At 48.2% G+C, this 27,892-nt stretch overlaps 1 protein-coding gene and 1 non-coding gene across 2 annotated transcripts; one reads left to right on the top strand and one right to left on the bottom strand.

Annotated features, from left to right (window-relative positions):
• Positions 1-11,432: 11,432 nt before the first annotated feature.
• On the top strand, positions 11,433-11,623 carry LOC135529108 (U2 spliceosomal RNA). The gene has a single exon (XR_010453653.1). It is a non-coding gene; the product is annotated as a U2 spliceosomal RNA (small nuclear RNA).
• Positions 11,624-14,402: 2,779 nt separating this feature from the next.
• LOC135529104 (14-3-3 protein beta/alpha-A-like) lies at positions 14,403-26,158 on the bottom strand. Its single transcript, XM_064958001.1, has 3 exons — positions 25,964-26,158; positions 18,358-18,453; positions 14,403-16,341 (listed from the first exon to the last, which is right to left on the bottom strand). Exons 1-3 carry the CDS (start codon positions 26,141-26,143, stop codon positions 16,285-16,287), a joined length of 333 nt encoding a protein of 110 aa, XP_064814073.1. The 5' UTR covers positions 26,144-26,158; the 3' UTR covers positions 14,403-16,284.
• Positions 26,159-27,892: the final 1,734 nt, after the last annotated feature.

Raw genomic sequence — 27,892 nt, 5'->3', positions numbered from 1 at the left:
TTGTTACCAGAGAGACGACAGAAGGTTAGTTACCAGAGAGAGAGACAGAAGGTTAGTTACCAGAGAGACGACAGAAGGTTAGTTACCAGAGAGACGACAGAAGGTTAGTTACCAGAGAGACGACAGAAGGTTAGTTACCAGAGAGACGACAGAAGGTTAGTTACCAGAGAGACACGACAGAAGGTTAGTTACCAGAGAGACGAGACCAGAGACGACAGAAGGTTAGTTACCAGAGAGACGACAGAAGGTTAGTTACCAGAGAGACAACAGGTTAGTTACCAGAGAGACACGACAGAATGTTAGTTACCAGAGAGATGACAGAAGGTTAGTTACCAGAGAGACGACAGAAGGTTAGTTACCAGAGAGACGACAGAAGGTTAGTTACCAGAGAGATGACAGAATGTTAGTTACCAGAGAGACAACAGGTTACAGAAGGTTAGTTACCAGAGAGATGACAGAAGGTTAGTTACCAGAGAGACGACAGAAGGTTAGTTACCAGAGAGACGAGACAGAAGGTTAGTTACCAGAGAGACGACAGAAGGTTAGTTACCAGAGAGACGACAGAAGGTTAGTTACCAGAGACACGACAGAAGGTTAGTTACCAGAGAAATGACAGAAGGTAAGTTACCAGAGAGACGACAGAAGGTTAGTTACCAGAGAGACGACAGAAGGTTAGTTACCATAGAGACGACAGAAGGTTAGTTACCAGAGAGACGTGACAGAAGGTTTGTTACCAGAGAGACGACAGAAGGTTAGTTACCAGACAGACGACAGTAGGTTAGTTACCAGAGAGACGACAGATGGTTAGTTACCTGAGAGACGACAGAAGGTTAGTTACCAGAGAGATGACAGAAGGTTAGTTACCAGAGAGACGACAGAAGGTTAGTTACCAGAGAGACGACATAACTTTAGTTACCAGATAGACGACAGAAGGTTCGTTACCAGAGAGATGACAGAAGGTTAGTTACCAGAGAGACGCGACAGAAGGCTAGTTACCAGAGAGACGAGACAGATGGTTAAGTTACTAGAGAGACGACAGAAGTTTAGTTACCAGAGAGACGAGACTGAAGGTTAGTTACCAGAGAGACGACAGAAGGTTAGTTACCAGAGAGAGAAGGTTAGTTACCAGAGAGACGATAGAAGGTTAGTTACCTGAGAGACAACAGGTTAGTTACCAGAGAGATATGACAGAATGTCAGTTACCAGAGAGATGACAGAAGGTTAGTTACCAGAGAGACGACAGAAGTTTAGTTACCAGAGAGACGAGACAGAAGGTTAGTTACCAGAGAGACGACAGAAGGTTAGTTACCAGAGAGACGACAGATAGTTAGTTACCAGAGAGACACGACAGAATGTTAGTTACCAGAGAGATGACAGAAGGTTAGTTACCAGAGAGACGACAGAAGATTAGTTACCAGAGAGACGACAGAAGGTTAGTTACCAGAGAGACGACAGAAGGTTAGTTACCAGAGAGACGACAGAAGGTTAGTTACCAGAGAGACGACAGAAGGTTAGTTACCAGAGAGACGACAGAAGGTTAGTTACCAGAGAGACGACAGAAGGTTAGTTACCAGAGAGACGACAGAAGGTTAGTTACCAGAGAGACGACAGACAGGTTAGTTACCAGAGAGACGACAGAAGGTTAGTTACCAGAGAGACGACAGAAGGTTAGTTACCAGAGAGACGACAGAAGGTTAGTTACCAGAGAGACGACAGAAGGTTAGTTACCAGAGAGACGACACAAGGTTCGTTACCAGACAGACGAAGGTAGGTTAGTTACCAGAGAGACGACAGATGGTTAGTTACCTGAGAGACGACAGAAGGTTAGTTACCAGAGAGACGACAGAAGGTTAGTTACCAGAGAAACGACAGAAGGTTAGTTACCAGAGAGACACGACAGAAGGTTAGTTACCAGAGAGACGACAGAAGGTTAGTTACCAGAGAAACGACAGAAGGTAAGTTACCAGAGAGACGACAGAAGGTTAGATACCAGAGAGACGACAGAAGGTTAGTTAACAGAGAGATGACACAAGGTTAGTTACCAGACAGACAACAGTAGGTTAGTTACCAGACAGACGACAGTAGGTTAGTTACCAGACAGACGACAGTAGGTTAGTTACCAGAGAGACGACAGATGGTTAGTTACCAGAGAAATGACAGAAGGTAAGTTACCAGAGAGACGACAGAAGGTTAGTTACCAGAGAGACGACAGAAGGTTAGTTACCAGAGAGACGACAGAAGGTTAGTTACCAGAGAGACATGACAGAAGGTTTGTTACCAGAGAGACGACAGAAGATTAGTTACCAGACAGACGACAGTAGGTTAGTTACCAGAGAGACGACAGATGGTTAGTTACCTGAGAGACGACAGAAGGTTAGTTACCAGAGAGATGACAGAAGGTTAGTTACCAGAGAGACGACAGAAGGTTAGTTACCAGAGAGAAGACATAACTTTAGTTACCAGATAGACGACAGAAGGTTCGTTACCAGAGAGATGACAGAAGGTTAGTTACCAGAGAGACGCGACAGAAGGCTAGTTACCAGAGAGACGAGACAGATGGTTAAGTTACTAGAGAGACGACAGAAGGTTAGTTACCAGAGAGACGACAGAAGGTTAGTTCCCAGAGAGACGACACAATGTTAGCTACCAGAGAGACGACAGAAGGTTAGTTACCAGAGAGATGACAGAAGGTTAGTTACCAGAGAGACGAGACAGAAGGTTAGTTACCAGAGAGACGACAGAAGGTTAGTTACCAGAGAGACGACAGAAGGTTAGTTACCAGAGACACGACAGAAGGTTATTTACCAGAGAAATGACAGAAGGTAAGTTACCAGAGAGACGACAGAAGGTTAGTTACCAGAGAGACGACAGAAGGTTAGTTACCAGAGAGACGACAGAAGGTTAGTTACCAGAGAGACGACAGAAGGTTAGTTACCAGAGAGACGTGACAGAAGGTTTGTTACCAGAGAGACGACAGAAGGTTAGTTACCAGACAGACGACAGTAGGTTAGTTACCTGAGAGACGACAGAAGGTTAGTTACCAGAGAGATGACAGAAGGTTAGTTACCAGAGAGACGACAGAAGGTTAGTTACCAGAGAGACGACATAACTTTAGTTACCAGATAGACGACAGAAGGTTCCTTACCAGAGAGATGACAGAAGGTTAGTTACCAGAGAGACGCGACAGAAGGCTAGTTACCAGAGAGACGAGACAGATGGTTAAGTTACTAGAGAGACGACAGAAGGTTAGTTACCAGAGAGACGACAGAAGGTTAGTTCCCAGAGAGACGACACAATGTTAGCTACCAGAGAGACGACAGAAGGTTAGTTACCAGAGAGACGATAGAAGGTTAGTTACCTGAGAGACAACAGGTTAGTTACCAGAGAGATATGACAGAATGTCAGTTACCAGAGAGATGACAGAAGGTTAGTTACCAGAGAGACAACAGAAGTTTAGTTACCAGAGAGACGAGACAGAAGGTTAGTTACCAGAGAGACGACAGAAGGTTAGTTACCAGAGAGACGACAGATAGTTAGTTACCAGAGAGACACGACAGAATGTTAGTTACCAGAGAGACGACAGCAGGTTAGTTACCAGAGAGATGACAGAAGGTTAGTTACCAGAGAGACGACAGAAGGTTAGTTACCAGAGAGAAGACATAACTTTAGTTACCAGATAGACGACAGAAGGATCGTTACCAGAGAGATGACAGAAGGTTAGTTACCAGAGAGACGCGACAGAAGGCTAGTTACCAGAGAGACGAGACAGATGGTTAAGTTACTAGAGAGACGACAGAAGGTTAGTTACCAGAGAGACGACAGAAGGTTAGTTCCCAGAGAGACGACACAATGTTAGCTACCAGAGAGACGACAGAAGGTTAGTTACCAGAGAGATGACAGAAGGTTAGTTACCAGAGAGACGAGACAGAAGGTTAGTTACCAGAGAGACGACAGAAGGTTAGTTACCAGAGAGACGACAGAAGGTTAGTTACCAGAGAGACGACAGAAGGTTAGTTACCAGAGACACGACAGAAGGTTAGTTACCAGAGAAATGACAGAAGGTAAGTTACCAGAGAGACGACAGAAGGTTAGTTACCAGAGAGACGACAGAAGGTTAGTTACCAGAGAGACGACAGAAGGTTAGTTACCAGAGAGACGACAGAAGGTTAGTTACCAGAGAGACGTGACAGAAGGTTTGTTACCAGAGAGACGACAGAAGGTTAGTTACCAGACAGACGACAGTAGGTTAGTTACCAGAGAGACGACAGAAGGTTAGTTACCAGAGAGACGATGACAGAAGGTTAGTTACCAGAGAGACGACAGAAGGTTAGTTACCAGAGAGACGACATAAAGTTAGTTACCAGAGAGACGACAGAAGGTTAGTTACCAGAGAGACGACAGAAGGTTAGTTACCAGAGAGACGACAGAAGGTTAGTTACCAGAGAGACGACAGACAGGTTAGTTACCAGAGAGACGACAGAAGGTTAGTTACCAGAGAGACGACAGAAGGTTAGTTACCAGAGAGACGACAGAAGGTTAGTTACCAGAGAGACGACAGAAGGTTAGTTACCAGAGAGACGACAGAAGGTTAGTTACCAGAGAGACAGAAGGTTAGTTACCAGAGAGAATACAGAATGTTACCAGAGAGACGACAGAAGGTTAGTTACCAGAGAGACGACAGAAGGTTAGTTACCAGAGAGACGACAGAAGGTTAGTTACCAGAGAGACACAGAAGGTTAGTTACCAGACAGACGACAGAATGGTTAGTTACCAGAGAGACGACAGAAGGTTAGTTACCAGAGAGACGACAGAAGGTTAGTTACCAGAGAGACGACAGAAGGTTAGTTACCAGAGAGACGACAGAAGGTTAGTTACCAGAGAGACGACAGAAGGTTAGTTACCAGAGAGACGACAGAAGGTTAGTTACCAGAGAGACGACAGAAGATTAGTTACCAGACAGACGACAGAAGGTTAGTTACCAGAGAGACGACAGAAGGTTAGTTACCAGAGAGACGACAGAAGGTTAGTTACCAGAGAGACGAGATGACACCAGAGACGACAGAAGGTTAGTTACCAGAGAGACCAGAGAGACGACAGAAGGTTAGTTACCAGAGAGACGACAGAAGGTTAGTTACCAGAGAGACGACAGAAGGTTAGTTACCAGAGAGACGACAGAAGGTTAGTTACCAGAGAGACGACAGAAGGTTAGTTACCAGAGAGACGACAGAAGGTTAGTTACCAGAGAGACGACAGAAGGTTAGTTACCAGAGAGACGACAGAAGGTTAGTTACCAGAGAGACGACACAATGGTTAGTTACCAGAGAGACGACAGAAGGTTAGTTACCAGAGAGACACGACAGAAGGTTAGTTACCAGAGAGACGACAGAAGGTTAGTTACCAGAGAGACGACAGAAGGTTAGTTACCAGAGAGACGACAGAAGGTTAGTTACCAGAGAGACGACAGAAGGTTAGTTACCAGAGAAATGACAGACGGTTAGTTACCAGAGAGACGACAGAAGGTTAGTTACCAGAGAGACGACAGAAGGTTAGTTACCAGAGAGACGACAGAAGGTTAGTTACCAGAGAGACGACAGAAGGTTAGTTACCAGAGAGACGTGACAGAAGTTTAGTTACCAGAGAGACGACAGAAGGTTAGTTACCAGAGAGACGACAGAAGGTTAGTTACCAGAGAGACGACAGAAGGTTAGTTACCAGAGAGACGACAGAAGGTTAGTTACCAGAGAGACGACAGAAGGTTAGTTACCAGAGAGACGACAGAATGTTAGTTACCAGAGAGACGACAGAAGGTTAGTTACCAGAGAGATGACAGAAGGTTAGTTACCAGAGAGACGCGACAGAAGGTTAGTTACCAGAGAGACGACAGAAGGTTAGTTACCAGAGAGACGACAGAAGGTTAGTTCCCAGAGAGACGACACAATGTTAGCTACCAGAGAGACGACAGAAGGTTAGTTACCAGAGAGACAACAGAAGGTTAGTTACCAGAGAGACGATAGAAGGTTAGTTACCTGAGAGACAACAGGTTAGTTACCAGAGAGATTTGACAGAATGTCAGTTACCAGAGAGATGACAGAAGGTTAGTTACCAGAGAGACGACAGAAGGTTAGTTACCAGAGAGACAACAGAAGGTTAGTTACCAGAGAGACGATAGAAGGTTAGTTACCAGAGAGACGCAGACCAGAGAGATGACAGAAGGTTAGTTACCAGAGAGACGAGACAGAAGGTTAGTTACCAGAGAGACGACAGAAGGTTAGTTACCAGAGAGGACAGAATGTTAGTTACCAGAGAGACGCATACAGAAGGTTAGTTACCAGAGAGACAGAAGGTTAGTTACCAGAGAGACAGATGGTTAGTTACCAGAAAGACGCGACAGAAGGTTAGTTACCAGAGAGACGACAGAAGGTTAGTTACCAGAGAGACGACAGGTTAGTTACCAGAGAGACGACAGATGGTTAGTTACCAGAAAGACGCGACAGAAGGTTAGTTACCAGAGAGACGACAGAAGGTTAGTTACCAGAGAGACGACAGAAGGTTAGTTACCAGAGAGACGACAGAAGGTTAGTTACCAGAGAGACGACAGAAGGTTAGTTACCAGAGAGACGACAGAAGGTTAGTTACCAGAGAGACGAAGGTCCCCCATTGTCAGGTCGTCTGTGTCAAGTCGTCCTCGTCAGGTCGCCTGTGTCAGGTCGTCCTCGTCAGGTCGTCTGTGTCAAGTCGTCCTCGTCAGGTCGTCTGTGTCAGGTCGTCCTCGTCAGGTCGTCTGTGTCAGGTCGTCCTCGTCAGGTCGCCTGTGTCAGGTCGTCCTCGTCAGGTCGTCTGTGTCAGGTCGTCCTCATCAGGTCGCCTGTGTCAAGTCGTCCTCGTCAGGTCGTCTGTGTCAGGTCGTCCTCGTCAGGTCGCCTGTGTCAGGTCGTCCTCGTCAGGTCGTCTGTGTCAGGTCGTCCTCGTCAGGTCGCCTGTGTCAGGTCGTCCTCGTCAGGTCGCCTGTGTTGGGTCTTGTCGATGTTTGTTAAAAGGTCCCCCATTGTCCCCCATCCTCGTCAGGTCGTCTGTGTCAGGTCGTCCTCGTCAGGTCGCCTGTGTTGGGTCTTGTCGATGTTTGTTAAAAGGTCCCCCATTGTTTCTTCACAGACTTCTTTTACTCCAAACAGTTCCCTTTAAAAATCCTCCACCACTTCCTTTATTCCCTCTGTGTCTGTTTTTAAAACCCCATCCTTGTTTTTTAACCCTGTCATTGTCCTACCCTTGCTAACTATTTTCTTTAAAAAGTACTTAGTGCACTTCTCCCTCTCTTCTGGTTCCCTTTCCTTGCTTCTTAAAATAACCCCCTTGCTTCTCTGTTCTGCTAAAATTGCCATTTCCTTCTTTACTTTCTTGGGTAAAATCAAAGCCTTGTTGGCATAGGTTAAAATACCTTTCCAGTGGCTTTTGCAGTCCCACCATGCGCCTCTCTTTTTCTCTGCTTTTTCCCTTTCCTGTCTCTCTAAAGAAGGTCCTCGTCCTTCCCTTCACCATTTCCCACCACTGTGTTCGCGTGTCAAAGAAGTCCTGCCACTGGCTGAACTGCTCTGTGTACTGACTCACTACTCTATCATCTTCTAGAAGGGTTCCTACCTCTCTAAAGAAGTCCTGCCACTGGCTGAACTGCTCTGTGTACTGACTAACTACTCTATCATCTTCTAGAAGGGTTCATATCTCTCTAAAGAAGTCCTGTAGCCCTCTGCCACTGGCTGAACTGCTCTGTGTACTGACTAACTACTCTATCATCTTCTAGAAGGGTTCCTATCTCTCTAAAGAAGTCCTGCCACTGGCTGAACTGCTCTGTGTACTGACTAACTACTCTATCATCTTCTAGAAGGGTTCCTATCTCTCTAAAGAAGTCCTGCCACTGGCTGAACTGCTCTCTGTACTGACTAACTACTCTATCATCTTCTAGAAGGGTTCCTATCTCTCTAAAGAAGTCCTGCCACTGGCTCCACTACTGCCTCCTCCACCACCACCACTACCGGCTCCACTACTGCCTCCTCCACCACCACCACTACCGGCTCCACTACTGCCTGCTCCACCACCACTACCGGCTCCACTACTGCCTGCTCCACCACCACTACCGGCTCCACTACTGCCTCCTCCACCACCACCACTACCGGCTCCACTACTGCCTCCTCCACCACCACCACTACCGGCTCCACTACTGCCTCCTCCACCACCACCACTACCGGCTCCACTACTGCCTGCTCCACCACCACTACTGGCTCCACTACTGCCTGCTCCACCACCACTACTGGCTCCACTACTGCCTCCTCCACCACCACCACTACCGGCTCCACTACTGCCTCCTCCACCACCACCACTACCGGCTCCACTACTGCCTGCTCCACCACCACTACCGACTCCACTACTGCCTCCTCCACCACCACTACCGGCTCCACTACTGCCTGCTCCACCACCACTACCGGCTCCACTACTGCCTGCTCCACCACCACTACTGGCTCCACTACTGCCTGCTCCACCACCAGTACCGGCTCCACTACTGCCTGCTCCACCACCACTACCGGCTCCACTACTGCCTGCTCCACCACCACTACCGACTCCACTACTGCCTGCTCCACCACCACTACCGACTCCACTACTGCCTGCTCCACCACCACTACCGGCTCCACTACTGCCTGCTCCACCACCACTACCGACTCCACTACTGCCTCCTCCTCCACCACCACCGCTACCGACTCCCCTAGTGCCTCCTCCTCCACTACCACCTCGGCAACTGCCGTTCCAGCCCTCTGGCGCTCGTACGCCCGGTCCGCGGCCGCCCACTCCCTCCCTCCAGCCTTGGCCCTGTTGGCCCAGGAGGAGGGGCAGTCGCGGATGAGGTGGGACCACTCGCCACAGAGGTTGCACGACCTTCCGTTCGTGCACTCCTCGTAGCGGTGGCCCACCTCCCGGCACTTCATGCAGACGACCTTCTGACAGGCGTCTGCAAGGTGGCCATGTTCACATGTGAACATGGCCGCTGTTCTCTCCGAGGACTATGGTGGATGGGAGGATGGCTTTCAACCCACCATAGCCCCCAGGGTCCTCCCTTTGCTGGACAGTGACCCTCTAGGCCCCTGTCCAGATCCCATCGAGGTCTTTCACCTGGATCAGGGGACCCTTCACGTTGCAGTACCTGTCCAGATCCCATCGAGGTCTTTCACCTGGATCAGGGGGCCCTTCACGTTGCAGTACCTGTCCAGATCCCATCGAGGTCTTTCACCTGGATCAGGGGCCCTTCACGTTGCAGTACCTGTCCAGATCCCATCGAGGTCTTTCACCTGGATCAGGGGGCCCTTCACGTTGCAGTACCTGTCCAGATCCCATCGAGGTCTTTCACCTGGATAGGGGCCCTTCACGTTGCAGTACCTGTCCAGATCCCATCGAGGTCTTTCACCTGGATAGGGGCCCTTCACGTTGCAGTACCTGTCCAGATCCCATCGAGGTCTTTCACCTGGATCAGGGGGCCCTTCACGTTGCAGTACCTGTCCAGATCCCATCGAGGTCTTTCACCTGGATCAGGGGCCCTTCACGTTGCAGTACCTGTCCAGATCCCATCGAGGTCTTTCACCTGGATCAGGGGCCCTTCACGTTGCAGTACCTGTCCAGATCCCATCGAGGTCTTTCACCTGGATCAGGGGACCCTTCACGTTGCAGTACCTGTCCAGATCCCATCGAGGTCTTTCACCTGGATCAGGGGGCCCTTCACGTTGCAGTACCTGTCCAGATCCCATCGAGGTCTTTCACCTGGATAGGGGACCCTTCACGTTGCAGTACCTGTCCAGATCCCATCGAGGTCTTTCACCTGGATCAGGGGCCCTTCACGTTGCAGTACCTGTCCAGATCCCATCGAGGTCTTTCACCTGGATCAGGGGGCCCTTCACGTTGCAGTACCTGTCCAGATCCCATCGAGGTCTTTCACCTGGATAGGGGACCCTTCACGTTGCAGTACCTGTCCAGATCCCATCGAGGTCTTTCACCTGGATCAGGGGGCCCTTCACGTTGCAGTACCTGTCCAGATCCCATCGAGGTCTTTCACCTGGATAGGGGGCCCTTCACGTTGCAGTACCTGTCCAGATCCCATCGAGGTCTTTCACCTGGATAGGGGGCCCTTCACGTTGCAGTACCTGTCCAGATCCCATCGAGGTCTTTCACCTGGATCAGGGGGCCCTTCACGTTGCAGTACCTGTCCAGATCCCATCGAGGTCTTTCACCTGGATCAGGGGGCCCTTCACGTTGCAGTACCTGTCCAGCCATATTGCAACGTCCTCCGGCTGTACGGTTTCATTGTACATACGGATAATAATGGTTTTAATGCTATTATCCGTCAGCTTGGTCACCTCAAACATCGCTGTGAGGGACCCCTGGGTGTTCAGGGCGTTCTGGAGTTTCCCCCAGAACTCCCTCAGGAAGCTGGCGTTGGCAAAACTGACATCGATTAAATGTGGTTCATGTAGGGCTCATTAAATGTGGTTTATGTAGGGCTCATTAAATGTGGTTCATGTAGGGATCATTAAATGTGGTTCATGTAGGGCTCATTAAATGTGGTTCATGTAGGGCTCATTAAATGTGGTTCATGTAGGGCTCATTAAATGTGGTTCACGTAGGGCTCATTAAATCTGGTTAATGTCGGGCTCATTAAATGTGGAAACTACCAGGTTATTTATTATCCTATAATACCGGGGAAATATTCAACCCGAATGCGCATACAGGTTGATTCACAAGACACCAATCAAGTAAATTACATATATAGTATCTTCATTAGGCCTAATGGCATTTTATGAAGTCAGTTATAGTGACTGAGTAAGTCTAAAAAAGACAGGCTATTTTTATTGGTCACGTTATTTTCGTTGACGATGTCTTGAAGTCAAGTGGTTCAACATTGAAATGCAGTTTTCTGTACCACACAGGACAACCACGGGACAACCAGGAAAAAGCGACGGTCGGTGGAACTCTGGCGCCACCAAGTGGACAATTGCTTCAGTTCGTTTGTGGCAGCAATGCTACCAGATATACTTGATACAAGATCAAATGTTACGTCAATATTATTATCTCCAAATTACCCCCCCCCACACACACACACACACGTAATAAATTATTATTCCAATTTAGCTGTCGATCTGGTTTTAACTTAACGCGTTCTCTCATTTCTGATTGGAGGGCGAACAACCACGTGATCTTAGAACCTACAAATGTGTTACTTTGTAACAGTCAAACGTGGTCATTCCTGGCGTTGATCAAATCCCCATTCATGCCACCATTTATTTAAAGCATTATATTATTTATGAAAAACAAAAAACATACAGAGCTCATTTTGGTGGAACCATCATCGAATTTGACGTGTAGGAGAATGGCTACTTCTTCGCGAAACCATTGTGGTTATCGCTTCTCGGCCTTTTGGCTAAGATCAAGTGTAGTATCTGTTCTTATCAGTTTAATATCTGATACGTCCCCTATCTGGGGACCATATATTAAATTGATTTTTGGAATAGGGAGATGGAATAGGGGCTTGCTCCGTCCACTCCACGCATCGACCTGGTATTGCAGTACCTCCAGGAACGGTGCACCCCCTTTCATTGTAAAGAGAAATCAAACTGAGTTGCTTCGTTGATCTATGTTTTGTTTGAACATTGAGGAACTTCATTCTTTTTTTTTTACCTTTATTTTACTAGGCAAGTCAGTTAAGAACAAATTCTTATTTTCAATGATGGCCCAGGAACAGTGGGTTAACTGCCTGTTCAGGGGCAGAACGACATATTTTGTACCTTGTCAGCTCGGGGATTTGAACTTGCAACCTTCTGGTTACTAGTCCAACTCTCTAACGTTGTGCTGTTCAGTGCTGGTCAAATCAGTCACCGTTTTATTGACTACGATAGCTGTTGGGAATGATTTTACGTCACGTGCACGGGATACTTACTTGAAAACTTTCCTCAACATTGCATGATCAAAAATATACACACAGAGCTAAGTAATAAAGTAGATCGCTTCTCCGACTTTCGGCTCAGATCAAGTGTCGTGTCTTTGACAGTGCTGCTGCACTTGATCGGAGAAGCGATAGCAGACCAGAGGGCGCCCGGGAAATTGTGCTTATTGTTTAAAATCATTATTGTTGTATTGTTTCAATAATGGTTTTTCCTTGTCCTGGGTTAGGTGGTAGTTTATGCTGGTAACAGGTATCACCAGCCAGCTTCAGTCCACACCAGGAGTAGAAACTCCCCAAATTGCTATATAAAGCAGCTGGCTAACATACTGTCCCAGCAATAGCCCATCTGTGAAAAGGACCTTCGAGTTGTTGGCCATTCTAATGCTCAAGGCATCGAAGGCCTTCAGTTACTGTTTGAATGAACATTAGAATGGGAAAACAACTGGTAGGTCCTTGTAGCAGCAGACGACCACACCGAGTTCCTATCAGACAACAACAACAAGAGGCTGCAGTGGACACGTGATCATCAACACTGGACAACTGAGGAGAGGAAAAGCAGCGGCCGCCCCAACGAATCCCGGTTCCTTTTGCGTCCTGCTGATGTCAGGGTTTGGCGTAAACCGCATGAGTCCATGGCCCCGTCCTGCTGATGTCAGGGTTTGGCGTAAACCGCATGAGTCCATGGCCCCGTCCTGCTGATGTCAGGGTTTGGCGTAAAACCGCATGAGTCCATGGCCCCGTCCTGCTGATGTCAGGGTTTGGCGTAAACCGCATGAGTCCATGGCCCCGTCCTGCTGATGTCAGGGTTTGGCGTAAACCGCATGAGTCCATGGCCCCGTCCTGCTGATGTCAGGGTTTGGCGTAAACCGCATGAGTCCATGGCCCCGCCCTGCCTGGTGTCAACGGAACAGGCTGGTGGTGTAATGGGGTGGAGAATGTTTTCCTGGCACACGTTAGGTCCCTTGATACCAATTCAGCAACGTGTCCATGCCCCGAAGAATTCAGGCTGTTCTGGAGGGAAAGGGGGGGGTCCGATCGGGTGCACCTAGTACACAGAGTATACAAAACAAAAGACACCTGCTCTTTCCATGACAGACTGACCAGGTGAATCCAGGAGAAAGCTGTGATCCCTTAAATCCACCTCAGTGTAGATCAGAGCTGCCCAACCCTCTTCCTAGAGATCGACTGTTCTGTTGGTTTTCATTCCAAGTCGATCTCCAGGAAGAGGGTTGGACTGAACCCACAGGACCGTAGATCTCCAGGAAGAGGGTTGGACTGAACCTACAGGACCGTAGATCTCCAGGAAGAGGGTTGTACTGAACCCACAGGACCGTAGATCTCCAGGAAGAGGGTTGGACTGAAAACCTACAGGACTGTAGATCTCCAGGAAGAGGGTTGGACTGGCCTGGTGTAGATACGTTCCAGAATAATTTTTAAGCCTTGATACAATTCAGACATGAACTGTTTGTGTGCCCCATTCAGTGGATGAATGGGCACGACAAATGCTCAGTGCCTTTGAACGAGGTACGGTAGTAGGTGCCAGGCGCACCGGTTTGTGTCAAGAACTGCAACGCTGCTGGGGTTTTCACACTCCAGTTTCCTGTGTGTATCAAGATTGGTCCACCACCCAAAGGACATCCGGCCAACTTGACAATTGTGGGAAGCATTTAAATCAACATGTGGGAATGCTGTTGACACCTTGTGTGTGTGTGTGGTGGGGGTTGGGTAGGTGTGTGGGTATTTAGTCTAAGTAATTCTGTGAGCAGCTCTGGAGGTTTTGTGGTTCGGGGGGGTGGGGGGGGGGGTAACAGGACGACTCCAGACATGAGTGATTCAGAGAGAACAGTAGTTCCAACCAATAGCCTTGATTCCTGTTTTGTTTGTGTGAACCAGCCAACCTGGACTGTTATTGCAGTATGCCGACCCCTTTCATTTCATACTCTGGATTTGTCAGAGTTGCCAGATGGGGTCACAGAGTTGCCAGATGAGGTCAGAGTTGCCAGATGGGGTCACAGAGTTGCCAGATGGGGTCACAGAGTTGCCAGATGGGGTCACAGAGTTGCCAGATGGGGTCACAGAGTTGCCAGATGGGGTCACAGAGTTGCCAGATGGGGTCACAGAGTTGCCAGATGGGGTCACAGAGTTGCCAGATGGGGTCACAGAGTTGCCAGATGGGGTCACAGAGTTGCCAGATGGGGTCACAGAGTTGCCAGATGGGGTCACAGAGTTGCCAGATGGGGTCACAGAGTTGCCAGATGGGGTCACAGAGTTGCCAGATGGGGTCACAGAGTTGCCAGATGGGGTCACAGAGTTGCCAGATGGGGTCACAGAGTTGCCAGATTTGTGATCTCTTACCAAAAGGCGTCGAGGGGAAGAAAAAAAACTTGAGATTAAGAGACCTAAAATAATTCAGATCAGACAAACGCAAAACTTTTAAATTATCTTTTTAATTCCACATACATGAAATAACATATCCCCTCCAGATAACAGTTATGCTTGGGTGTTTCGTATGAAAATTTCCAAAAAGACGTGGACAAAGACAACCAGCCCAACAACAACCCCTTTCTCCCCGTGAAGCAGTTCTTAACCACAAAGATCAAAATAAAAAATAAAAAATGAAAATCTTAACTGGGGAAAGAAGAAGCAGCGACTAGATGAAGCAACGAGGGGAAATTCTTCCTTGCTCTGCTGGTTTAAAACAGAGTACTAGGAGTCCTCTTTGTTCTAGACTTTTCCCAAACCTCCTACTTGACACAGAAATACAAAATGACGTGAGCAGGTCAGTGAAACCGAAGAAGAAGCTGGAGCAGAACAGTGACAGTTTAATGGAATGTAACATCACTATCCAAGGTTTCCCTCTCAGCTGGAGCCCTACTCCCTTCATAGTGCACAGAGTGTTTGACCAAGGTCCATAGGGTTCTGGTCTAAAAGTAGTGTACTTAACAGGGAATAGGGTGGCATTTGGGGAGCAGCACAACGCCCACGCCAACCCACCATGGATAAGACGCCATCGGGACGATCCCCTAATGCTCCTGCCGTCAGTCGCCTGGCTACAGACTAAAACCGCTCGCTGCTGCCTCCTCCAATCAGGAGAGACTGATGTCCAACCACAAATGAATCAAGCAATGTTGTCAAGCACAAGATCTTTACCATGTAGACAGGTAGAGGACTAGACCAGGTTAATTCCCAACCTGAACCCAGGTAGAGGACTAGACCAGGTTAATTCACAACCTGAACCCAGGTAGAGGACTAGACCAGGTTAATTCCCAACCTGAACCCAGGTAGAGGACTAGACCAGGTTAATTCACAACCTGAACCCAGGTAGAGGACTAGACCAGGTTAATTCACAACCTGAACCCAGGTAGAGGACTAGACCAGGTTAATACACAACCTGAACCCAGGTAGAGGACTAGACCAGGTTAATTCCCAACCTGAACCCAGGTAGAGGACTAGACCAGGTTAATTCCCAACCTGAACCCAGGTAGAGGACTAGACCAGGTTAATTCACAACCTGAACCCAGGTAGAGGACTAGACCAGGTTAATTCACAACCTGAACCCAGGTAGAGGACTAGACCAGGTTAATTCCCAACCTGAACCCAGGTAGAGGACTAGACCAGGTTAATTCCCAACCTGAACCCAGGTAGAGGACTAGACCAGGTTAATTCCCAACCTGAACCCAGGTAGAGGACTAGACCAGGTTAATTCCCAACCTGAACACAGGTAGAGGACTAGACCAGGTTAATTCCCAACCTGAACACAGGTAGAGGACTAGACCAGGTTAATTCCCAACCTGAACCCAGGTAGAGGACTAGACCAGGTTAATTCCCAACCTGAACCCAGGTAGAGGACTAGACCAGGTTAATTCCCAACCTGAACCCAGGTAGAGGACTAGACCAGGTTACTTCCCAACCTGCATGAGTTGAGAACTTCCCTCCCCCGTCAACCTACATGTAACACCCTGTTGCTCCGCCCACAAATAATTATACGCTCAGTAGACAAGTCCCTCACCCCAACATACCATAATATACGTCCCAAAACCCCTCCCACAACCAAGTCCTGGAACGAAACCCCTCCCACAACCAAGTCCTGGAACGAAACCCTCCCACAACCAAGTCCTGGAAAGCAACCCCCCCCCACCCCCCACAATGATTCCCGAAAGAAGAGTAAACGTATGGAGGTGTGAGACGACGTGACAGACAGAACTAAAGAGAAGCGTTGGGCAGGATGAGGTGGTCAGTCTGTCTGTCTCAGTGTTGATAGAGGATGATGACAGTCAGTCAGACAGACAGACCAGGGAACAGGAACCAGGTCAGTCTCTACCCTCCTCAGCATCCTCCCCATCTCCCTGGTTGTCTGAGGTCCACAGCTACAGAGGGGACAGAGGAGAGAGAGAGGACAGAGATGAGAGAGAGGACAGAGATGAGAGAGAGAGAGAGAGAGATGAGAGAGGACAGAGAGGACAGAGATGACAGAGATGAGAGATGAGAGGGGACAGAGGAGAGAGAGAGGACAGAGAGGAGAGAGAGGACAGAGAGGACAGAGGACAGAGAGGACAGAGGAGAGAGAGGACAGAGATGAGAGAGAGGACAGATGAGAGAGAGAGAGGACAGAGATGAGAGAGAGGACAGATGAGAGAGAGAGAGGACAGATGAGAGGGGACAGAGATGAGAGGACAGATGAGAGAGAGAGAGAGGGGACAGAGATGAGAGAGAGGACAGAGATGAGAGGGGACAGAGATGAGAGGACAGATGAGAGAGAGAGAGAGAGTACAGAGATGAGAGAGAGGACAGATGAGAGAGAGAGAGGACAGATGAGAGAGAGAGAGGACAGAGATGAGAGAGGACAGAGATGAGAGAGGGGACAGATGAGAGAGAGGACAGATGAGAGAACAGATGAGAGAACAGATGAGAGAGAGGACAGAGATGAGAGAGAGGACAGAGATGAGAGAGAGGACAGAGATGAGAGAGAGGACAGAGATGAGAGAGAGGACAGAGATGAGAGAGAGGACAGAGATGAGAGAGAGGACAGAGATGAGAGGACAGAGATGAGAGAGAGGACAGAGATGAGAGAGAGGACAGAGGAGAGAACAGATGAGAGAGAGGACAGAGATTAACAACATGTTAAAAGACTGTAGGTCAACATACACATGACATGTCAGTGGAGCTGACCTCGGACTGAGTACATTCACTCATTCTACATTCTTGTCATTTAGCAGACTCTCTGATCCAGAGCCACTACAGTAGTGAGTCATTTAACAGACTCTCTTATCCAGAGCCACGAACAGTAGTGAGTCATTTAGCAGACTCTCTGATCCAGAGCCACTACAGTAGTGAGTCATTTAGCAGACTCTCTGATCCAGAGCCACTTACAGCAGTGAGTCATTTAGCAGACTCTCTGATCCAGAGCCACTTACAGCAGTGAGTCATTTAGCAGACTCTCTGATCCAGAGCCACTACAGCAGTGAATCATTTAACAGACTCTCTGATCCAGAGCCACTAACAGTAGTGAGTCATTTAGCAGACTCTCTTATCCAGAGCCACGAACAGTAGTGAGTCATTTAGCAGACTCTCTGATCCAGAGCCACTACAGTAGTGAGTCATTTAGCAGACTCTCTGATCCAGAGCCACTAACAGTAGTGAGTCATTTAGCAGACTCTCTTATCCAGAGCCACGAACAGTAGTGAGTCATTTAGCAGACTCTCTGATCCAGAGCCACTACAATAGTGAGTCATTTAGCAGACTCTCTGATCGAGAGCCACTACAGTAGTGAGTCATTTAGCAGACTCTCTGATTCAGAGCCATTTACAGCAGTGAATCATTTAGCAGACTCTCTAATCCAGAGCCACTAACAGTAGTGAGTCATTTAGCAGACTCTCTTATCCAGAGCCACTAACAGCAGTGAGTCATTTAGCAGACTCTCTGATCCAGAGCCACTAACAGTAGTGAGTCATTTAGCAGACTCTCTGATCCAGAGCCACTAACAGTAGTGAGTCATTTAGCAGACTCTCTGATCCAGAGCCACTTACAGCAGTGAGTCATTTAGCAGACTCTCTGATCCAGAGCAACGAACAGTAGTGAGTCATTTAGCAGACTCTCTGATCCAGAGCCACTAACAGTAGTGAGTCATTTAGCAGACTCTCTGATTCAGAGCCATTTACAGCAGTGAATCATTTAGCAGACTCTCTAATCCAGAGCCACTTACAGCAGTGAGTCATTTAGCAGACTCTACTGTAGTGAGCAGAGTGCATACATTTTCATATTTGTTCCTCCTGGGTAGACGGGTCACATGGCCTCTCTAACAGTGAGAGACACCAGTGACTCTCCGACATCACAAGTCAACCCAGTGACACCAGGGAACTATGATTTCAGTACGCGACACTTACTGTCAAGTTGTCTCTCAGTAGCTGCATGATCAAGGTGCTGTCTTTGTAGGAGTCTTCACTCAGAGAATCAAGCTCTGCAATAGCGTCGTCGAAAGCCTGCAGGAGAACAGAAGTTAACATCAAAAATTGTAAAAAAAAAAAATCACAGTGTTGTTCTACATTTCATATTGGATGACTGCGTATCGTTGGGTTTGGAGCTGGAGAAAGGCACCTCACTGTTACTTGGTCACGCAACATTAAAACCTGGAAGGAGAGAGGGGACACGCTAAGCTAGAACCTTCTCACCTCGACTGATAGGCCCTCATGTCGTTCACCAGGTTCTCCTGTCGGTGACAGGGCGACGTGTGGACAGAAACCGGGTGCTTCACAAAGCACGACCAAATTAGCCAGTCATTTTGAGAAACATTAAGAAAGTTTATTTGACTAAAATAAAATTAGACCAGTTATCTACCCTTGATAAGCTGCTAGTTAACTCCCATACCAATATCAAATGTTTCTGAACTAATATCTGACTAACTCAGAAATATGAAGTTATGAAAGTGAATTATGTTAGCTAGCTATCCCCAGTTCGATAATGCTCTGTGACATTATGTTAGCTAGCTATCCCCAGTTAAATAACGCTCTGTGACGTTATGTGAGCAAGCTATCCCCAGTTAGATAATGCTCTGTGACATTATGTTAGCTAGCTATCCCCAGTTCGATAATGTTCTGTGACATTGTTAGCTAGCTATCCCCAGTTAGATAATGTTCTGTGACATTATGTAAGCTAGCTATCCCCAGTCAGATCATGCTCTGTGACGTTATGTTAGCGAGCTATCCCCAGTCAGATCATGCTCTGTGATGTGATGTTAGCTAGCTATCCCCAGTTCGATAATGCTCTGTGACGTTATGTTAGCTAGCTATCCCCAGTTCGATAATGCTCTGTGACATTATGTTAGCTAGCTATCCCCAGTTCGATAATGCTCTGTGACATTATGTTAGCTAGCTATCCCCAGTTCGATAATGCTCTGTGACATTATGTTAGCTAGCTATCCCCAGTTAGATAACGCTCTGTTATGTTAGCTAGCTATCCCCAGTTCGATAATGCTCTGTGACATTATGTTAGCTAGCTATCCCCAGTTCGATAATGCTCTGTGATGTGATGTTAGCTAGCTATCCCCAGTTAGATAATGCTCTGTGATGTTAGCTAGCTATCCCCAGTTCGATAATGCTCTGTGACATTATGTTAGCTAGCTATCCCCAGTTCGATAATGCTCTGTGACATTATGTTAGCTAGCTATCCCCAGTTCGATAATGCTCTGTGACGTTATGTTAGCTAGCTATCCCCAGTTAGATAATGCTCTGTGATGTGATGTTAGCTAGCTATCCCCAGTTCGATAATGCTCTGTGACATTATGTTAGCTAGCTATCCCCAGTTCGATAATGCTCTGTGACATTATGTTAGCTAGCTATCCCCAGTTCGATAATGCTCTGTGACGTTATGTTAGCTAGCTATCCCCAGTTAGATAATGTTCTGTGACATTATGTTAGCTAGCTATCCCCAGTTAGATAATGTTCTGTGACATTATGTTAGCTAGCTATCACCAGTTAGATAATGCTCTGTGACATTATGTTAGCTAGCTATCCCCAGTTAGATAATGCTCTGTGACATTATGTTCGCTAGCTATCCCCAGTTCGATAATGCTCTGTGACATTATTAGCTAGCTATCCCCAGTTAGATAATGTTCTGTGACATTATGTTAGCTAGCTATCCCCAGTTAGATAATGTTCTGTGACATTATATTAGCTAGCTATCCCCAGTTCGATAATGCTGTGACATTATGTTAGCTAGCTATCCCCAGTTAGATAACGCTCTGTTATGTTAGCTAGCTATCCCCAGTTAGATAATGCTCTGTGACGTTACGTTAGCTAGCTATCCCCAGTTCGATAATGCTCTGTGAGCAACAAAAATATAAAAAACGCAACATGCAACAATGATTTTACTGAGCTACGGTTCATATAAGTAAATAAGTCAACTGAAAATCAATTCATGAGGCCCGAACCTATGAATGTCACATGACTGGGAATAAAGATATCAATCCGTTGGTCACAGATCCCTTCAAAAAACAGTTAGGGGGCGTGGATCCGAAAGCCAGTCAGTATTTGGCGTGATCAACATTTACCTCATGCAGCGAGACACATCTCCTTCACAGAGTTGATCAGGCTGTTGATTGTGGCCTGGGGAATGTTGGGTAGCCTGTCTGGTGAGTGTGCAGGCCATGGAAGAACTGGGACATTTGCAGCTTCCAGGAATTGTGTCCAGGTCCTTGTGACATGGGGGCCGTGTATTATCATGCTGAAACATGAGGTGATGGCGGCGGATGAATGGCACGACAACAGGGCCTCGGGATCTCATCACGGTATCTCTGTGCATTCAAATTGACATTAATAAAAATGCAATTGTGTTTGTTGTCCGTAGCTTACGCCTGCCATTACCATAACCCCACCGCCACCATGGGGCACTCGGTTCACAACGTTGACATCAGTAAACCCCTCTCAAACACAACGCCACACTGCCCGGTACAGTTAAAACCGGAATTAATCCGTGAAGAGCACACAGGGTAGCCTAGTGGTTAGAGCGTTGGGACTAGTAACCGAAAGGTTGCAAGTTCAAATCCCCAAGCTGACAAGGTACAAATCTGTCGTTCTGCCCCTGAACAGGCAGTTAACCCAATGTTCCTATGCAGTCATTGAAAATAAGAATTTGTTCTTAACTGACTTGCCTGGTTAAATAAAAGGTCAAATAAATAAAAACTTCTCCAGCGTACCAGTTGGCCATCGAAGGTTGAGAATTTTCCCACTGAAGTCGGTTACGACGCCGAACTGCAGTCAGGTCATGACCCCGGTGAGGACGACGAGCCTGCAGATGAGCTTCCCCGAGACGGTTTCTGACAGTTTGAGCAGAAATTCTTCAGTTGTGTCAACCCACGGTTTCATCAGCTGTCCGGCTGGCTGGTCTCAGATGATCCCCGAGGTGAAAAAGCCAGATGTGGAGGTCCTGGGTTGGCGTGGTAACACGTGGTCTGCGGTTGTGAGGCCGGTTGGACGTACAGCAAACATTTTCGAAGACAACGTTGGAGGCGGCTTATGGTAGAGGAATTAACATTAAATTACGTTTTGTGACAAAACTGCAAATTTTAGAGTGGCCTTGTATTGTCCCCAGCACAAGGTGCACCTGTGTAATGATCATGCTGTTAAATCAGCTTCTTGATATGCCACACCTGTCAGGTGGATGGATTATCTTGGTAAAGGAGAGATGCTCACTAACAGTTAGTAAACAAATTTGTGCACAGAATTAAAGAGAAATAAGCTTATTGTGCATAACATTTGAGATAAATAGTATTTTTGTGAGTATGGAACATTTCTGGGATCTTTTATTTCAGCTCATGAAAAACGGGACCAACACTTTACCTGTTGCGTTGATATTTTTGTCCAATGTTGATGCGCAATGGATTATGATCATTGTAGTTAATTACAACATTTTATGCGCTAAACTATGTATAATATTGGCCTGTTGGAAACTACAACTCCCTACTGCCTCACAGTTCAGGCTGGATCCGATTTATCTCTCGAGAAACTACAACTCCCTACTACATCACAGTTCAGGCTGGATCTGACTTATCTCTCAAGAAACTACAACTCCCTACTACATCACACAGTTCAGTCTGGATCTGATTTATCTCTCGAGAAACTACAACTCCCTACTACAATGTGGCATTGAGCTCAAATAATATATATTTTTAAAAAACTATTTTTTTTAAATGTAATTTAATTTTGGTTAATCGCTCAGCACAATCAACCAAATCGCGCCCTGGGTATTCAGCCAATCAGCGGGCGCAGCAGTCACATGCGCCGAATACAACAGGTGTACACTTTACCGTGAAATGCTGACTGACGATAATGAGACTATATACACAAGGAGTACCAATATAAAGGCCCTAGAGCTGTGACCCGTGACCCCATGTATAAAGACCCTAGAGCTGTGACCCGTGACCCCATGTATAAAGACCCTAGAGCAGTGACCCGTGACCCCATGTATAAAGACCCTAGAGCAGTGACCCGTGACCCCATGTATAAAGACCCTAGAGCTGTGACCCGTGACCCCATGTATAAAGACCCTAGAGCAGTGACCCGTGACCCCATGTATAAAGACCCTAGAGCAGTGACCCGTGACCCCATGTATAAAGACCCTAGAGCAGTGACCCGTGACCCCATGTATAAAGACCCTAGAGCAGTGACCCGTGACCCCATGTATAAAGACCCTAGAGCAGTGACCCCATGTATAAAGACCCTAGAGCAGTGACCCCATGTATAAAGACCCTAGAGCAGTGACCCCATGTATAAAGACCCTAGAGCAGTGACCCGTGACCCCATGTATAAAGACCCTAGAGCAGTGACCCGTGACCCCATGTATAAAGACCCTAGAGCAGTGACCCCATGTATAAAGACCCTAGAGCAGTGACCAGGACCCCATGTATAAAGGCCCTAGAGCAGTGACCCGTGACCCCATGTATAAAGACCCTAGAGCTGTGACCCGTGACCCCATATATAAAGACCCTAGAGCAGTGACCCCATGTATAAAGACCCTAGAGCAGTGACCCCATGTATAAAGGCCCTAGAGCAGTGACCCGTGACCCCATGTATAAAGACCCTAGAGCTGTGACCCGTGACCCCATGTATAAAGACCCTAGAGCAGTGACCCGTGACCCCATGTATAAAGACCCTAGAGCAGTACCCGTGAATGTATAAAGACCCTAGAGCAGTGACCCGTGACCCCATGTATAAAGACCCTAGAGCACCCGTGACCCGTGACCCCATGTATAAAGACCCTAGAGCTGTGACCCCGTGACCCCATGTATAAAGACCCTAGAGCAGTGACCCCATGTATAAAGGCCCTAGAGCAGTGACCCCATGTATAAAGGCCCTAGAGCAGTGACCCCAGTGACCCCATGTATAAAGGCCCTAGAGCAGTGACCCCATGTATAAAGACCCTAGAGCAGTGACCCCATGTATAAAGGCCCTAGAGCAGTGACCCCAGTGACCCCATGTATAAAGGCCCTAGAGCAGTGACCCCATGTATAAAGACCCAAGCGCAGTGACCCCATATATAAAGGCCCTAGAGCAGTGACCCCAGTGACCCCATGTATAAAGGCCCTAGAGCAGTGACCCCAGTGACCCAAGCGCAGTGACCCCATATAAAGGCCCTAGAGCCCCATGTATAAAGGCCCTACCCCAGTGACCCCATGACATATAAAGGCCCTAGAGCAGTGACCCCATGTATAAAGACCCTAGAGCAGTGACCCGTGACCCCATGTATAAAGACCCTAGAGCAGTGACCCCATGTATAAAGGCCCTAGAGCAGTGACCCCAGTGACCCCATGTATAAAGACCCTAGAGCAGTGACCCCATGTATAAAGACCCTAGCGCAGTGACCCCATGTATAAAGACCCTAGCGCAGTGACCCCATGTATAAAGGCCCTAGAGCAGTGACCCCAGTGACCCCATGTATAAAGGCCCTAGAGCAGTGACCCCATGTATAAAGGCCCTAGAGCAGTGACCCCAGGTATAAAGACCCTAGAGCAGTGACCCCATGTATAAAGACCCTAGAGCAGTGACCCCATGTATAAAGACCCTAGAGCAGTGACCCCATGTATAAAGACCCTAGAGCAGTGACCCCATGTATAAAGACCCTAGAGCAGTGACCCCATGTATAAAGACCCTAGAGCAGTGACCCCATGTATAAAGGCCCTAGAGCAGTGACCCCCATGTATAAAGGCCCTAGAGCAGTGACCCCATGTATAAAGACCCTAGAGCAGTGACCCCATGTATAAAGACCCTAGAGCAGTGACCCCATGTATAAAGACCCTAGAGCAGTGACCCCATGTATAAAGGCCCTAGAGCAGTGACCCCATGTATAAAGACCCTAGAGCAGTGACCCATGTATAAAGGCCCTAGAGCAGTGACCCCATGTATAAAGACCCTAGAGCAGTGACCCCATGTATAAAGGCCCTAGAGCAGTGACCCCATGTATAAAGACCCTAGAGCAGTGACACGTGACCCCATGTATAAAGACCCTAGAGCAGTGACCCCATGTATAAAGACCCTAGAGCAATGACCCCAGTGACCCCATGTATAAAAAGAGCAGTGACCTACCCCATGTATAAAGACCCTAGAGCAGTGACCCGTGACCCCATGTATAAAGACCCTAGAGCTGTGACCCGTGACCCCATGTATAAAGACCCTAGAGCAGTGACCCGTGACCCCATGTATAAAGACCCTAGAGCAGTGACCCGTGACCCCATGTATAAAGACCCTAGAGCAGTGACCCGTGACCCCATGTATAAAGACCCTAAAGCTGTGACCCGTGACCCCATGTATAAAGACCCTAGAGCAGTGACCCCATGTATAAAGGCCCTAGAGCAGTGACCCCATATATAAAGGCCCTAGAGCAGTGACCCCATGTATAAAGGCCCTAGAGCAGTGACCCCAGTGACCCCATGTATAAAGGCCCTAGAGCAGTGACCCCAGGTATTAAGACCCAGTGAGAGACAGTGACCCCATGTATAAAGACCCTAGCAGTGACCCCAGTAAAGACCCTAGAGCAGTGACCCCATGTATAAAGGCCCTAGAGCAGGACCTAGACCCCATGCCCTAGAGCAGTGACCCGGTGACCCCATGTATAAAGGCCCTAGAGCAGTGACCCCAGGTATTAAGACCCTAGAGCAGTGACCCCATGTATAAAGACCCTAGAGCAGTGACCCCATGTATAAAGACCCTAGAGCAGTGACCCCAGTGACCCCATGTATAAAGACCCTAGAGCAGTGACCCCATGTATAAAGACCCTAGAGCAGTGACCCCATGTATAAAGGCCCAAGCGCAGTTACCCCATGTATAAAGACCCTAGAGCAGTGACCCCATGTATAAAGACCCTAGCGCAGTGACCCCATGTATTAAGACCCTAGAGCAGTGACCCCATGTATAAAGACCCTAGAGCAGTGACCCCATGTATAAAGACCCTAGCGCAGTGACCCCATGTATAAAGACCCTAGAGCAGTGACCCCATGTATAAAGACCCTAGAGCAGTGACCCCATGTATAAAGGCCCTAGAGCAGTGACCCCATGTATAAAGGCCCTAGAGCAGTGACCCCATGTATAAAGGCCCTAGAGCAGTGACCCCAGTGACCCCATGTATAAAGACCCTAGAGCAGTGACCCCATGTATAAAGACCCTAGAGCAGTGACCCCATGTATAAAGGCCCTAGAGCAGTGACCCCAGTGACCCCATGTATAAAGACCCTAGAGCAGTGACCCCATGTATAAAGGCCCTAGAGCAGTGACCCCAGTGACCCCATGTATAAAGACCCTAGAGCAGTGACCCCATGTATAAAGGCCCACATTTCACAGGGTCACTTCAGTCCCAAACTAATCTTTTTCTTCTTCTTTTCTAACTCAGGCACCGACGACCCTTTGAAAACAACCCGCGACCCACCGGTCGAGACTCTCTGCCCTATCAGGACTGTCAACCTCATCGTCAAGCGGCCATCTTGGACGGGCTCATCACCACATACCGTCTTGGCCAGTTTGCAGGCCTGCTCGGGGGAGTTGAGGATCTCGTAGTAGAAGACAGAGAAGTTGAGAGCCAGACCCAGGCGAATCGGGTGGGTGGGTTGCATGTCCTTCTTGCTGATCTCAAACGCATCCTTATAGGCCTCCTGGGAGTTACCGATGATGGCTGGAGAGAGGAACATTAGAAATATACGACCTTAAATACATACATCTCTTGATACATCATCTTTTGATGAACAACTTTTTAATTTCAGACAGTGTTCCGTCTAAGATTAGAAATTATAACCCCCCCCAAAAATACAACTTCAAAACCAAAGAGCAAGAAAATCTAGGCATGTTGTGGGCTGGAGGTAACGTCTGCAGTCAGCGAGTGAAAGAGATCACGTTATCTCACAATGGTTGTCGTGGTAAAGGTGGGCGGGACCGTGGGCCTACGAGGAGCATTAAGTTAAGGTCTACTTCCTGTGCCAGTTCCAGAGAGGTGGAGACTAGATGACGTCTTCCACTGTGCAGCTCAACACAACAGACTGACACGAAGAGGAACCGAGCCCTGCTTTAACTTCCTGTTCACACATTCTCTCTCTGATTAGCATCTACTGGTCTCCCTCACAGCTTCCTGCAGTCACTAGAACCAGCCTCCCTCACAGCTTCCTGCAGTCACTAGAACCAGCCTCCCTCACAGCTTCCTGCAGTCACTAGAACCAGCCTCCCTCACAGCTTCCTGCAGTCACTAGAACCAGCCTCCCTCACAGCTTCCTTCAGTCACTACAACCAGCCTCCCTCCCAGCTTCCTTCAGTCACTAGAACCAACCTACCTCACAGCTTCCTTCAGTCACTACAACCAGCCTCCCGCACAGCTTCCTTCAGTCACTACAACCAGCCTCCTCACAGCTTCCTTCAGTCACTAGAACCAGCCTCCCAGTCACAGCTTCCTTCAGTCACCTCCCTCACAGCTTCCTTCAGTCAAGAACCAGCCTCTACTGGTCTCCCACAGCTTCCTGCAGTCACTAGAACCAGCCTCCCTCACAGCTTCCTGCAGTCACTAGAACCAGCCTCCTCACAGCTTCCTGCAGTCACTCCAGCCTCCCCTCACAGCTTCCTGCAGTCACTACAACCAGCCCCTCACAGCTTCCTGCAGTCACTAGAACCAGCCTCCCTCCCAGCTTCCTTCAGTCACTAGAACCAGCCTCCCTCACAGCTTCCCTGCAGTCACTAGAACCAGCCTCCCTCACAGCTTCCCTTCAGTCACTACAACCAGCCTCCCCACAGCCTCCTGCAGTCACTAGAACCAGCTCTCCTCCCAGCTTCCTTCAGTCACTAGAACCAGCCTCCCTCACAGCTTCCTTCAGTCACTAGAACCAGCCTCCCTCACAGCTTCCTTCAGTCACTAGAACCAGCCTCCCTCACAGCTTCCTTCAGTCACTAGAACCAGCCTCCCTCACAGCTTCCTGCAGTCACTAGAACCAGCCTCTACTGGCCTCCCTCACAGCTTCCTTCAGTCACTAGAAACAGTATCAGCTGGCCCTCACAGCTTCCTTCAGTCACTAGAAACAGTATCAGCTGGCCTCCCTCACAGCTTCCTTCAGTCACTAGAACCAGCCTCAGCTGGCCTCTCACAGCTTCCTTCAGCCACTAGAACCAGCCTCTACTGGCCTCCCTCACAGCTTCCTTCAGTCACTAGAAACAGTATCAGCTGGCCTCCCTCACAGCTTCCTTCAGTCACTAGAAACAGTATCAGCTGGCCTCCCTCACAGCTTCCTTCAGTCACTAGAACCAGCCTCAGCTGGCCTCTCACAGCTTCCTTCAGCCACTAGAACCAGCCTCTACTGGCCTCCCCTCAGTCACTAGCTTCCTTCACAGCTTCCTCTTTCAGTCACTAGAAACAGTATCAGCTGGCCTCCTCACAGCTTCCTTCAGTCACTACGAACCAG

This window comes from Oncorhynchus masou, unplaced genomic scaffold, assembly GCF_036934945.1.
Source record: "Oncorhynchus masou masou isolate Uvic2021 unplaced genomic scaffold, UVic_Omas_1.1 unplaced_scaffold_1097, whole genome shotgun sequence".
NCBI classification, from domain to species: Eukaryota; Metazoa; Chordata; class Actinopteri; order Salmoniformes; family Salmonidae; genus Oncorhynchus; species Oncorhynchus masou.
Note: the sequence above shows the minus strand (reverse complement) of the source record. Positions and strands in the feature narration are given on the sequence as shown.

Excerpts from the sequence above, each read along its gene's own strand:
- LOC135529104 (XM_064958001.1), bottom strand. The coding sequence starts at position 26,143 with ATGTTCCTCTCTCCAGCCATCATCGGTAACTCCCAGGAGGCCTATAAG. Across the intron at positions 18,454-25,963 it reads CCTGCAAACTGGCCAAGACG|GCTTTCGACGACGCTATTGC; the intron begins GTATGTGGTGAT and ends GTTCTCCTGCAG. Across the intron at positions 16,342-18,357 it reads TACTGAGAGACAACTTGACA|CTGTGGACCTCAGACAACCA; the intron begins GTAAGTGTCGCG and ends TCCCCTCTGTAG.